At 42.5% G+C, this 12,806-nt stretch overlaps 2 protein-coding genes and 1 long non-coding RNA gene across 9 annotated transcripts in view; 2 read left to right on the forward strand and 1 right to left on the reverse strand.

Moving 5' to 3' along the window:
- Nucleotides 1–5,900, reverse strand: part of LOC138215698 (uncharacterized) — a 115,938-nt gene extending 110,038 nt beyond the window's left edge. Inside the window, exon 1 of the long non-coding RNA XR_011179753.1 lies at nucleotides 5,811–5,900. This is a non-coding gene — a long non-coding RNA (uncharacterized lncRNA). The remainder of the gene's footprint in view (nucleotides 1–5,810) is intronic.
- Nucleotides 1–9,903, forward strand: part of ankdd1a (ankyrin repeat and death domain containing 1A) — a 119,736-nt gene extending 109,833 nt beyond the window's left edge. For 5 of the 7 annotated variants that reach the window (XM_069177974.1, XM_069177979.1, XM_069177978.1 and 2 more), the window contains 8 exons: nucleotides 5,820–5,918; nucleotides 5,987–6,085; nucleotides 6,173–6,271; nucleotides 6,464–6,562; nucleotides 7,047–7,142; nucleotides 7,383–7,584; nucleotides 7,680–7,811; nucleotides 8,954–9,903. In XM_069177974.1, the coding sequence (XP_069034075.1) occupies nucleotides 5,820–5,918; nucleotides 5,987–6,085; nucleotides 6,173–6,271; nucleotides 6,464–6,562; nucleotides 7,047–7,142; nucleotides 7,383–7,584; nucleotides 7,680–7,811; nucleotides 8,954–9,015 (888 nt within the window). In that variant the 3' untranslated portion in view covers nucleotides 9,016–9,903. The remainder of the gene's footprint in view (nucleotides 1–5,819; nucleotides 5,919–5,986; nucleotides 6,086–6,172; nucleotides 6,272–6,463; nucleotides 6,563–7,046; nucleotides 7,143–7,382; nucleotides 7,585–7,679; nucleotides 7,812–8,953) is intronic. The other 2 variants (XM_069177977.1, XM_069177976.1) reach the window with 2 other exon arrangements.
- Nucleotides 9,904–10,400: 497 nt separating this feature from the next.
- On the forward strand, nucleotides 10,401–12,205 carry LOC138215696 (zinc finger protein 414-like). Its single transcript, XM_069177982.1, is given in 6 exon segments — nucleotides 10,401–10,660; nucleotides 10,808–10,924; nucleotides 11,040–11,145; nucleotides 11,225–11,480; nucleotides 11,482–11,692; nucleotides 11,800–12,205. Coding segments are annotated over 6 exon segments (900 nt in total). The 5' UTR covers nucleotides 10,401–10,608; the 3' UTR covers nucleotides 11,958–12,205.
- Nucleotides 12,206–12,806: the final 601 nt, after the last annotated feature.

Raw genomic sequence — 12,806 nt, forward strand, 5'->3', positions numbered from 1 at the left:
ACAGACTGGATATAAAACATAGACTGGATATAAAACTGCAGACTGGGCATAAAACTACAGACTGGATATAAAACACAGAATGGATATAAAATTATAGACTGGATATAAAACACAGACTGGATATAAAACACAGACTGGATATATAACTACAGACTGGATATAAACTACAGACTAGATATAAAACACAGGCTGGATATGAAACTACAGACTGGATATAAAACCACAGACTGGATATAAAACCACAGACTGGATATAAAACTACAGACTGGATATAAAACCACAGACTGGATATAAAACCACAGACTGAATATAAAACCACCCCTGGATATAAAACCACAGACTGGATATAAAACCCCAGACTGGATATAAAACTCCAGACTGGATATAAAACTACAGACTGGATATAAAACCATAGACTGGATAAACAACACAGACTGGATATAAAACCACAGACTGGATAAAAAACACAGACTGGATAAAAAAACACAGACTGGATATAAAATTATAGACTGGATATAAAACACAGACTGGATATAAAACACGGACTGGATATAAAACTACAGACTGGATATAAAACACAGACTGGATATAAAATTATAGACTGGATATAAAACTACAGACTGGATATAAAACTACAGACTGGATATAAAACACAGACTGGATATAAAACTACAGACTGGATATAAAACTACAGACTGGATATAAAACTACAGACTGGATATATAACTACAGACTGGATATAAAACTACAGACTGGATATAAACCTACAGACTGGATATAAACCTACAGACTGGATATAAAACTACAGACTGGATATAAAACCACAGACTGGATATAAAACTACAGACTAGATATAAACCACAGACTGGATATAAACCTACAGACTGGATATAAACCTACAGACTGGATATAAAACTACAGACTGGATATAAAACCACAGACTGGATATAAAACTACAGACTGGATATAAAACGACAGACTGGATATAAAACTACAGACTGGATATAAAACCACAGACTGGATATAAAACGACAGACTGGATATAAAACGACAGACTGGATATAAAACGACAGACTGGATATAAACCTACAGACTGGATATAAAACTACAGACTGGATATAAAACCACAGACTGGATATAAAACTACAGACTGGATATAAAACTACAGACTGGATATAAAATTATAGACTGGATATAAAACACCGACTGGATATAAAATTATAGACTGGATATAAAACACAGACTGGATATAAAATTATAGACTGGATATAAAACTACAGACTGGATATAAAATTATAGACTGGATATAAAACACAGACTGGATATAAAACACGGACTGGATATAAAACTACAGACTGGATATAAAACAGACTGGATATAAAATTATAGACTGGATATAAAACATAGACTGGATATAAAACTGCAGACTGGATATAAAATTATTGACTGGATATAAAACATAGACTGGATATAAAACTACAGACTGGATATAAAACACAGACTGGATATAAAATTATAGACTGTATATAAAACACAGACTGGATATAAAACACAGACTGGATATATAACTACAGACTGGATATATAACTACAGACTGGATATAAAACTACAGACTGGATATAAAACCACAGACTGGATATAAAACCACAGACTGGATATAAAACTACAGACTGGATATGAAACTACAGACTGGATATAAAACACAGACTGCATATAAAACAGACTGGATATATAACTACAGACTGGATATATAACTACAGACTGGATATAAAACGACAGACTGGATATAAAACAACAGACTGGATATAAAACCACAGACTGGATATAAAACTACAGACTGGATATAAAACTACAGACTGGATATAAAATTATAGACTGGATATAAAACACCGACTGGATATAAAATTATAGACTGGATATAAAACACAGACTGGATATAAAATTATAGACTGGCTATAAAACTACAGACTGGATATAAAATTATAGACTGGATATAAAACACAGACTGGATATAAAACACGGACTGGATATAAATCTACAGACTGGATATAAAACACAGACTGGATATAAAATTATAGACTGTATATAAAACACAGACTGGATATAAAACACAGACTGGATATATAACTACAGACTGGATATAAAATTATTGACTGGATATAAAACATAGACTGGATATAAAACACGGACTGGATATAAAACTACAGACTGGATATAAAACACAGACTGGATATAAAATTATAGACTGGATATAAAACATAGTTTGGATATAAAACTGCAGACTGGATATAAAATTATTGACTGGATATAAAACATAGACTGGATATAAAACTACAGACTGGATATAAAACACAGACTGGATATAAAACACAGACTGGATATATAACTACAGACTGGATATATAACTACAGACTGGATATAAAACTACAGACTGGATATAAAACCACAGACTGGATATAAAACCACAGACTGGATATAAAACTACAGACTGGATATGAAACTACAGACTGGATATAAAACACAGACTGCATATAAAACACAGACTGGATATAAAACGACAGACTGGATATAAAACAACAGACTGGATATAAAACACAGACTGGATATAAAACACAGACTGGATATAAAACATAGACTGGATATAAAACTGCAGACTGGGCATAAAACTACAGACTGGATATAAAACACAGAATGGATATAAAATTATAGACTGGATATAAAACACAGACTGGATATAAAACACAGACTGGATATATAACTACAGACTGGATATAAACTACAGACTAGATATAAAACACAGGCTGGATATGAAACTACAGACTGGATATAAAACCACAGACTGGATATAAAACCACAGACTGGATATAAAACTACAGACTGGATATAAAACCACAGACTGGATATAAAACCACAGACTGAATATAAAACCACCCCTGGATATAAAACCACAGACTGGATATAAAACCCCAGACTGGATATAAAACTCCAGACTGGATATAAAACTACAGACTGGATATAAAACCATAGACTGGATAAACAACACAGACTGGATATAAAACCACAGACTGGATAAAAAACACAGACTGGATAAAAAAACACAGACTGGATATAAAATTATAGACTGGATATAAAACACAGACTGGATATAAAACACGGACTGGATATAAAACTACAGACTGGATATAAAACACAGACTGGATATAAAATTATAGACTGGATATAAAACATAGACTGGATATAAAACTGCAGACTGGATATAAAATTATTGACTGGATATAAAACATAGACTGGATATAAAACTACAGACTGGATATAAAACACAGACTGGATATAAAATTATAGACTGTATATAAAACACAGACTGGATATAAAACACAGACTGGATATATAACTACAGACTGGATATATAACTACAGACTGGATATAAAACTACAGACTGGATATAAAACCACAGACTGGATATAAAACCACAGACTGGATATAAAACTACAGACTGGATATGAAACTACAGACTGGATATAAAACACAGACTGCATATAAAACACAGACTGGATATAAAACGACAGACTGGATATAAAACAACAGACTGGATATAAAACACAGACTGGATATAAAACACAGACTGGATATAAAACATAGACTGGATATAAAACTGCAGACTGGGCATAAAACTACAGACTGGATATAAAACACAGAATGGATATAAAATTATAGACTGGATATAAAACACAGACTGGATATAAAACACAGACTGGATATATAGCTACAGACTGGATATAAACTACAGACTAGATATAAAACACAGGCTGGATATGAAACTACAGACTGGATATAAAACCACAGACTGGATATAAAACTACAGACTGGATATAAAACCACAGACTGGATATAAAACCACAGACTGGATATAAAACCACAGACTGAATATAAAACCACCCCTGGATATAAAACCACAGACTGGATATAAAACCCCAGACTGGATATAAAACTCCAGACTGGATATAAAACTACAGACTGGATATAAAACCATAGACTGGATAAACAACACAGACTGGATATAAAACCACAGACTGGATAAAAAACACAGACTGGATAAAAAAACACAGACTGGATATAAAACTACAGACTGGATATAAAACACAGACTGGATATAAAACACAGACTAGATATAAAACTACAGACTGGATATAAAACACAGACTGGATATAAAACACAGACTGGATATAAACTATAGACTGGATATAAAACTACAGACTGGATATGAAACTACAGACTAGATATGAAACTACAGACTGGATATAAAACCACAGACTGGATATAAAACCACAGACTGGATATAAAACTCCAGACTGGATATAAAACCCCAGACTGGATATAAAACCACAGACTGGATATAAAACCCCAGACTGGATATAAAACCACAGACTGGATATAAAACTACAGACTGGATATACAACTACAGACTGGATATAAAACCACAGACTGGATATAAAACTACAGACTGGATATAAAACACAGACTGGATATAAAACTACAGACTGGATATAAAACTCCAGACTGGATATAAAACCCCAGACTGGATATAAAACCACAGACTGGATATAAAACTACAGACTGGATATACAACTACAGACTGGATATAAAACCACAGACTGGATATAAAACTACAGACTGGATATAAAACACAGACTGGATATAAAACTACAGACTGGATATAGAACTCCAGACTGGATATAAAACCCCAGACTGGATATAAAACTACAGACTGGATATAAAACACAGACTGGATATAAAACTACAGACTGGATATGAAACTACAGACTGGATATAAAACACAGACTGGATATAGAACTCCAGACTGGATATAAACTATAGACTTGATATGAAACTACAGACTGGATATAAAACACAGACTGGATATAAAACTACAGACTGGATATGAAACTACAGACTGGATATAAAACACAGACTGGATATAAAACTACAGACTGGATATGAAACTACAGACTGGATATAAAACACAGACTGGATATAAAACTACAGACTTGACATGAAACTACAGACTGGATATAAAACACAGACTGGATATAAAACTACAGACTGGATATAAACTACAGACTGGATATAAAACACAGACTGGATATAAAACTACAGACTGGATATGAAACTACAGACTGGATATAAAACACAGACTGGATATAAAACTACAGACTGTTTATAAAAGAGTTTGTAGTTTCAGGTCTGTAAAATGGTTCTGATCCAGAAGTGTCTTCAGCTGCAATACCAGCGAGTGCCACTAGAGGTCGGCTCCAAAAAGCCTCCGACTCCAGGCCAGACCAGATTCAATACTCCAGTTATTATATTTAATAATTAATGATAATCAGTCAATGATTATCACTAATTATCAAAAATGTTGTTCCACTCACAGTCAAAAACTGAAAGATGTTCAGTTTATCTCAGGAATGACTGCAGTTTGATTTACCAGTACCATGGTTATTATTATTATTATTATTATTATTATTATTATGTAGAAGCTAGGGGAATGTAAGGTGTTGTTGAAGACCTACACAAAGCTTCAGTGAGATGTTTAGAGAATACTGCAGTTAGGAATCTAACAAGATTCAACATCTGATAGCACAAATATATTATAGGAAATTATAACGACATACTTTGAGCTTAAAATAGATTTTCATTTGTTCTAATTGATCTTCAGGATATCTTGTATGACAGTATTTTCCCAGATAGTGTGTTTGTGTTTCCTGTGATGTTGTGAATCTGCTGACTGGACAGAATGAGTGTGATGAGGTCACCTGTTTCAGGACGGTCTGACGGCGCTCCACCTGGCGGCTGACGGAGGTCACTACGAGTGCGTCCGACTGCTGCTGGACTCCGGCTGCGACGTCAACGCCGAGACCAACGTAGGTTTGCTCATCTGCAGAGTTAATCAGCGTCCCGCCCCGCCGAGACTAACTGCTGCTGTCTGCAGAGGAACACCGGCGCTCTCCACTACGCCGCCCGGCGAGGCTTCGACCGGGAGGCCGCCCTGCTGCTGCAGGCGGGAGCTCACGTCGACGCTCCGGACGGCGTGAGTGACGTCGCCTCGGCGACCCCGATCTCATCTTCAGGATCGGTCACACGGCAGATAAATGTTCCTCCTCTGTGTCCGTAACAGCAACGCAGGGCGGCGCTGCACCTGGCCGTGTTCAGCAACCACAGCGAGGTCGCACGGCTGCTCCTCCACGCCGACTGTGACCTGAACCTCGCCGACGGCGTGAGTACCATCCCTGCAGAGGAACACGTGTTCTGTACCATCCCTGCAGAGGAACACGTGTTCTGTACCATCCCTGCAGAGGAACACGTGTTCTGTACCATCCCTGCAGAGGAACACGTGTTCTGTACCATCCCTGCAGAGGAGGTTCTGTGTTCGTGTTCTGTGATGTCACTAACAGCTGTCTGTCCTCAGAGGCAGCAGACGGCGCTGCACATCGCAGCAGAGCACGGCTGGCAGGATCTGGCTGAGATGATGCTGATCTCCGGTGTTAACCTCAATCTGACCGACAAGGTACCACGCAGTCCCCCCCCCACCTTTCTCCCTCCCGCCCCACACACACACACACACACACACACACACACACACACACACACACACACATTCAACATGTTGTTGACTCTAAACAGGTAAAGCACTGGAGAAAAAGATACTGTCTGATTGAATATGAAAATATGTTCAGTGGTAACAATGTTTGTCACATTAATAGAAAAATACATGTTTAGTTTTGGTGGTAAAACCCAACAAGGATCAATGATTCCAATGAGTGGTGAAGTCAACCTGCTAGCTGGAGCTGCAGTGGAGGGGGACCTATCAAATCCCAGTTTAATATAAATTTAATCTCAGTTTAATTTCATTTTAATCTCAGTTTAATCTCATTTTAATCTCAGTTTAATCTCAGTTTAATCTCAATTTAATCTCAGTTCACTTCCTGTTAAACATGTGATCAGAAGCAGAGGATGAGGAGTGGATTAAATGCGTACACATTTTGATGAAGCAGGGGAAAACGTGTGTGGAGGTGGCCGCCAGAGGAAACCACGTGATCCTGGTGGACATGGTCATCAAAGCTGACCGCTTTTATAAATGGGAGAAGGTGAGTTTGTCCTCGCCAGGAAATACTCAGAACAACAGAAAGCACCAGATACATTTCATCATGTCACCGCCTTTGATGAGTGATTGACAGGTCAGTAGTTTGTGTTTTCCATCCTAACAATATGAAGGACCGGCTCACAGTAACACGGGTTGGATTCAGTCCTCACTGCTCCTGGTTTGAGCTGAAACATGTGAACAGTTGTGGATATGTGGCCTGCTGATGAGAACCTGCTGCATTCAGGATCGGGTGGGCGGTAATCCGGACTCGTGTCTGGGGAGGCCCGTGAGCTTCAAGCAGGACCACCAGCCGGAGACCCAGCACCTCCGCTCCGTCCTGTGGAGCCTGGCCACCGAGCACCTGTGCCGGGGAGAGTGGAAGATCCTGGCTCAGCACTGGGCCTTCAGCGACGCTCACGTACGAGCAATAGAGCAGCAGTGGACGGGTGAGTTCACATCAGAGAGGCTGGAGGACAGCGGGGACACGCCCGCACGGGCTGTCAATCATCTCACACTTTATCCATCTGAACTGAACCCGTAGGGATGAAAAGCTTCAAAGAGCACGGCCACCGCATGCTGCTGATCTGGCTGCATGGAGTGGTGGTGGCGGGGGGGAACCCCATCAAAGGCCTGTACGAGGGGCTGGTGGAGATCTCACGGACAGACCTGGCAGGTGAGTCCATCAGCTGTCCATCAGCTGTCCATCACCTATCTTTCTTGTCTCCTTCTTATCTCCTTTATGTCTCCTTTATGTCTCCTTTATTTCTCCTTCTTGTCTCCTTCATGTCTCCTTCTTATCTCCTTTATGTCACCTTTATGTCTCCTTCATGTCTCCTTCATGTCTCCTTTATTTCTCCTTCTTGTCTCCTTCATGTCTCCTTCTTATCTCCTTTGTCTCCTTCATGTATCCTTCATGTCTCCTTTATTTCTCCTTCATGTCTCCTTTATTTCTCCTTCTTGTCTCCTTCATGTCTTCTTCTTATCTCCTTTATGTCACCTTTATGCCTCCTTCATGTCTCCTTCATGTCTCCTTTATTTCTCCTTCATGTCTCCTTCATGTCTCCTTTATTTCTCCTTCTTGTCTCCTTCATGTCTCCTTCTTATCTCCTTTGTCTCCTTCATGTCTCCTTCATGTCTCCTTTATTTCTCCTTCATGTCTCCTTTATTTCTCCTTCTTGTCTCCTTCATGTCTTCTTCTTATCTCCTTTATGTCACCTTTATGCCTCCTTCATGTCTCCTTTATTTCTCCTTCATGTCTCCTTTATTTCTCCTTCTTGTCTCCTTCATGTCTTCTTCTTATCTCCTTTATGTCACCTTTATGTCTCCTTCATGTCTCCTTTATTTCTCCTTCTTGTCTCCTTCATGTCTCCTTCTTATCTCCTTTGTCTCCTTCATGTATCCTTCATGTCTCCTTTATTTCTCCTTCATGTCTCCTTTATTTCTCCTTCTTGTCTCCTTCATGTCTTCTTCTTATCTCCTTTATGTCACCTTTATGCCTCCTTCATGTCTCCTTTATTTCTCCTTCATGTCTCCTTCATGTCTCCTTTATTTCTCCTTCTTGTCTCCTTCATGTCTCCTTCTTATCTCCTTTGTCTCCTTCATGTCTCCTTCATGTCTCCTTTATTTCTCCTTCATGTCTCCTTTATTTCTCCTTCTTGTCTCCTTCATGTCTTCTTCTTATCTCCTTTATGTCACCTTTATGCCTCCTTCATGTCTCCTTTATTTCTCCTTCATGTCTCCTTCATGTCTCCTTTATTTCTCCTTCTTGTCTCCTTCGTGTCTCCTTCTTATCTCCTTTCCTTGTTAATTATCCAGAGTGCATCCGTCAGAAGGCCAACGCAGAGAGCAGCTCTCCCAAAATGTGCAGCGTGATGTGAAGTAACAACCTGAGACCTCCTTATCACTGTGGAGCATTCAGCCACTATTATCTCTCCTCCTCTCATCCTCTCCTCCTCCTCTCCCTTCCCTTCCTCACCTCCTCCTCTCTTCCTCCTCTCTCGTCCTCTCCTCCTCACTCCCTGCTCTCCTCTCCTCTCCTCCCTTTTTATCCTCCTCTCCTCTCTCCTCCTCTTCTCCTCCTGTCTCTCATGGACCAACTTCAGAAGCTGCTGCTGATGAGAACTTTAAATATGAACACTGACGGGTTCCTGATGGAAGCTGAAGTCCCTCCATGGTTTCATCACCTCCTCATGTACGGTGATGTATGAATGTCCTGGACTCCCCGTAGAGAAAGAGGACGGACTCCCCTCATTAGAGGGACTCAGAGGAAGGAGGACATGGAGACAGACAGCAGCATGATGTTGGTTTAAAGTGTTTATTATAAATGGTTCCTTTCACTCCGACTGATCTTCTGTTTGGACGGTTTTTCTCTCCCAAGATTTCAATGGCTGCTGTAAATAATGTAAACAATGTAAATAATGTAAAATGAATTGATATGTGTGCATGAAGTGACTCCATATCATCTCCTCAGGAGACACCTGTGTTGTGGTGTATTGAAGCACTTCCTGAAATGATCTGAAGCTAAAATATCCAGAACATATTGAACATGTTCAGGTGTGATCAGCTGTTGTGTTTGCATGAAGAAATGACATGAAACCATCCGGCAGGTCTTTGAACTCTTCATGAGACAAACGATTCAAGTTTTTTTGTTTTTACAATCAAAGCAATAACTTTTCTGCACTAGCGAATATGTCTTTTGTATATTCAATGTCTAAACATCCAATGAGATGTTCAGAAGATCAATAAAACCTCTCGAAGACTTTGAACCCAGATGCATGCAGCCCACAAACACCTGAAAATGATGAGGACACGGAGAAGACGGGGACACCCATCCATGTGTCCTAATGCTGCAGCGGTGGGAGGAGTCGGTGGACCGCCATGTTCCCTCACGAGGGACAGGACGGCTCACCGAGGGACAGGACGCCTCACCGAGGGACAGGACGTCTCACGAGTGACAGGACGCCTCACCGAGGGACAGGACGCCTCACGAGTGACAGGACGGCTCACAGAGGGACAGGTCATGTGTTTGCACTGATTGTCCAGAAGGTTGGACAAGAAAATATTAAGAGTCCCATCAATTTAATTTAGTCCTTTTTCATTTTTTTTATTATTCAAAAATAATCACAAAAAAAAGTACAAATATGATTAAAAATCTGCATTTAATTGTTCGTAATGGAAGAATTGTATGTAGGTGAAGGGAACGAGGATGAGGTCAGAGGTCACGGTGACAGCTATAACAACAGTCAGTTTAAATGTCAGAGGTCAAGGAAAGGTCATCAGGAAAACCTCCACAGACGGACGACATGAAGGAAGAAGTGTTTCGGGTTCACCTCCACCCTCCGGAGCACAAGGTGGCGCTACAGCACCAGAAGAGGAGGAAGACGGTTTTACCGCACGGCATTCTGGTAGTTGGAGTCCGTCTCTGAGCTCCGTCCATTGTTGTCGCTGCAGAGCTCATCCCGTCTGCGACCATGATGTCTCCGGGCAGCACCGTCCTGCAGACACCGGAACCAGGAGACGGAGGTTCGTAGCGGAGCTCCGGTGCTCGAGACAACCGGAGAGCACGATGAAACTGTGACGTCAGCCGCGTGGAGCTGGCCAAGCGGCGAGCTCCATAGCTAGCATGCTCAGCACGTTTTGTTAGTAAATAGTTTCATTCCTGTTGGTCAGTTTCAGGAAACAAGAGGATGACGTGTCCGCTGCACGGCTGTAAGCGCGTGTACACCGACGCGAGCGCCCTGGAGAGCCACGTGAAGGAGCACGAGATCCCCGCTCAGTCTGTGCCCGGTGAGCTCGTGCTGGCGACAGCAGGTTTCCGAGTAAAACTTCAAAGTGTTTGTCGTCCGTGCTTCTGGTGCATGCCGTATGACGTCACCAGGTGACCGCTGCGTGTCGTCCTCAGGTAAAGTGCTGCTGTGCTCCTCTGTCGGCTGCAGCGGCTCCTTTCCCAGCATGCAACAGCTGATGCAGCACATGAGGCATCACCACAAACCCAACATCTTCTTCCAGTGAGTTCTCCCTGCTCGGCTCTGACGTGCTGCGATGTGATTGGTCCAAATGTTCCGAGTCACGTGGTTTGTGTTTCAGGTGCGAGAGCTGCCGCACGAAGCTGCGTTCGTACCGCGGCCTGCTGACTCACCTGCACACCTGCTCCAAGGTGCCCCGGGGCAAACCCAAGCCCGCCGAGCCGGCCCCCCTCGCCCCCGACCGGACCCCCGCTCACATCCCTCATCCGGACGGATCCCTCCTCCCAGCTGCTCCTCAGCCGGACCCCGCTGCCCCCCATCTGCTCGCCCCCCCCCGCGTTGCCTCCCCCGCAGACCTCCCCCCCCCGGCTCGGTCGTCCGCAGCTCGCCGAGGTCACCCCCCGTCCTCCCGAGGCACCCGACCCGCCTCCCTCTCTGGTCCCGGACGGACCTAAAGCAGCTCCCGACCCCCCCGGCGTGCCGAGTCAGCACCAGACACAAACCGGGTCTCCGGAGCCCGTCCCTGCTGCTCCGGGATCAGAACCTCCGTCTCCTCCGGGCCCGTCAGCGGTCTGGAAGAAGCATCAAGGTGAGTCTTCACGGGGGGGGCGAGAGTGTTCCCTCCATTCACCGATGAAGACCACGTCTCCACCCGGTTCCTCCGGTCTCACACTAACTCCTCCCCTCTTGCATCAGGTCTGTCCTGCAGCAGACGCGTCCTGTGGGAGCACACCAGGGGGCGCTACACGTGTGTGCAGTGCGGCCACACGGTCACCAACCGCAAGGAGATGACTCAGCACATCAACAGCCAGCACAGTGGGAGCAGAGCCGCGGAGGACACGGGGAGCACGTAGAGTCCTCGTCTGTCCCTCAGCAGGACACCTGGACTCCGCCTGGACGGCGGGACACTTTTCCAGGACTTTACCAGAACTTACAAGTCTTCTTTCAACGTCCCAACAAGGGAAGCATGTGGAGGTTTAGACAGGTTGATGGACACCTGCTGCTCAGAGGACAGACGTCATCAGCGGTCCGTTGAATGTTGAACAGATTCTCTAGTTTCTATTAAACCATCAGCAGGACAAGCTGTCTCTCTGGGACTGTTTTCACTGGCGTCCTCTCTCGTTTGTCCAGCAGGATGGTGTGTCTGTGTGTATATCTGTGTGTGTGTGTGTGTGAAAAAGTGTTTGCCTCCTTCCTGATTTCTTATTTTTTTGCATGTTTGTCACTTAAATGTTTCAGATCATCAAACAAATGTAAATATTAGTCAAAGATAACACAAGTAAACACAAAATGTAGTTTTTAAATGAAGGTTTTTATTATTAAGGGAGAAAAACAATCCAAACCCACATGGCCCTGTGTGAAAAAGTGTTTGCCTCCTCCTGTTAAAACATAACTTAACTGGTTTATCACCTGAGTTCAATTTCTCGAGCCACACCCAGACCTGATTACTGACACACCTGTTCTCAATCCAGAAATCACTTCAATAGGACCTGCCTGACAAAGTGAAGGAGACCAGAAGATCCTCAGAAGATAGACATCATGCTGAGATCCAAAGAAATTCAGGAACAAATGAGAAAGAAAGTAATTGAGATCTATCAGTCTGGAAAAGGTTCTAAAGCCATTTCTAAAGCTTTGGGACTCCAGAGAACCACAGTGAGAACCATTATCCACAAATGGAGAAAACATGGAACAGTGGTGAACCT

This window comes from Embiotoca jacksoni, unplaced genomic scaffold (genome assembly GCF_022577435.1).
Source record: "Embiotoca jacksoni isolate LCO1_2020_lvr unplaced genomic scaffold, fEmbJac1.0.p SCAF_79, whole genome shotgun sequence".
NCBI lineage: Eukaryota > Metazoa > Chordata > Actinopteri > Embiotocidae > Embiotoca > Embiotoca jacksoni.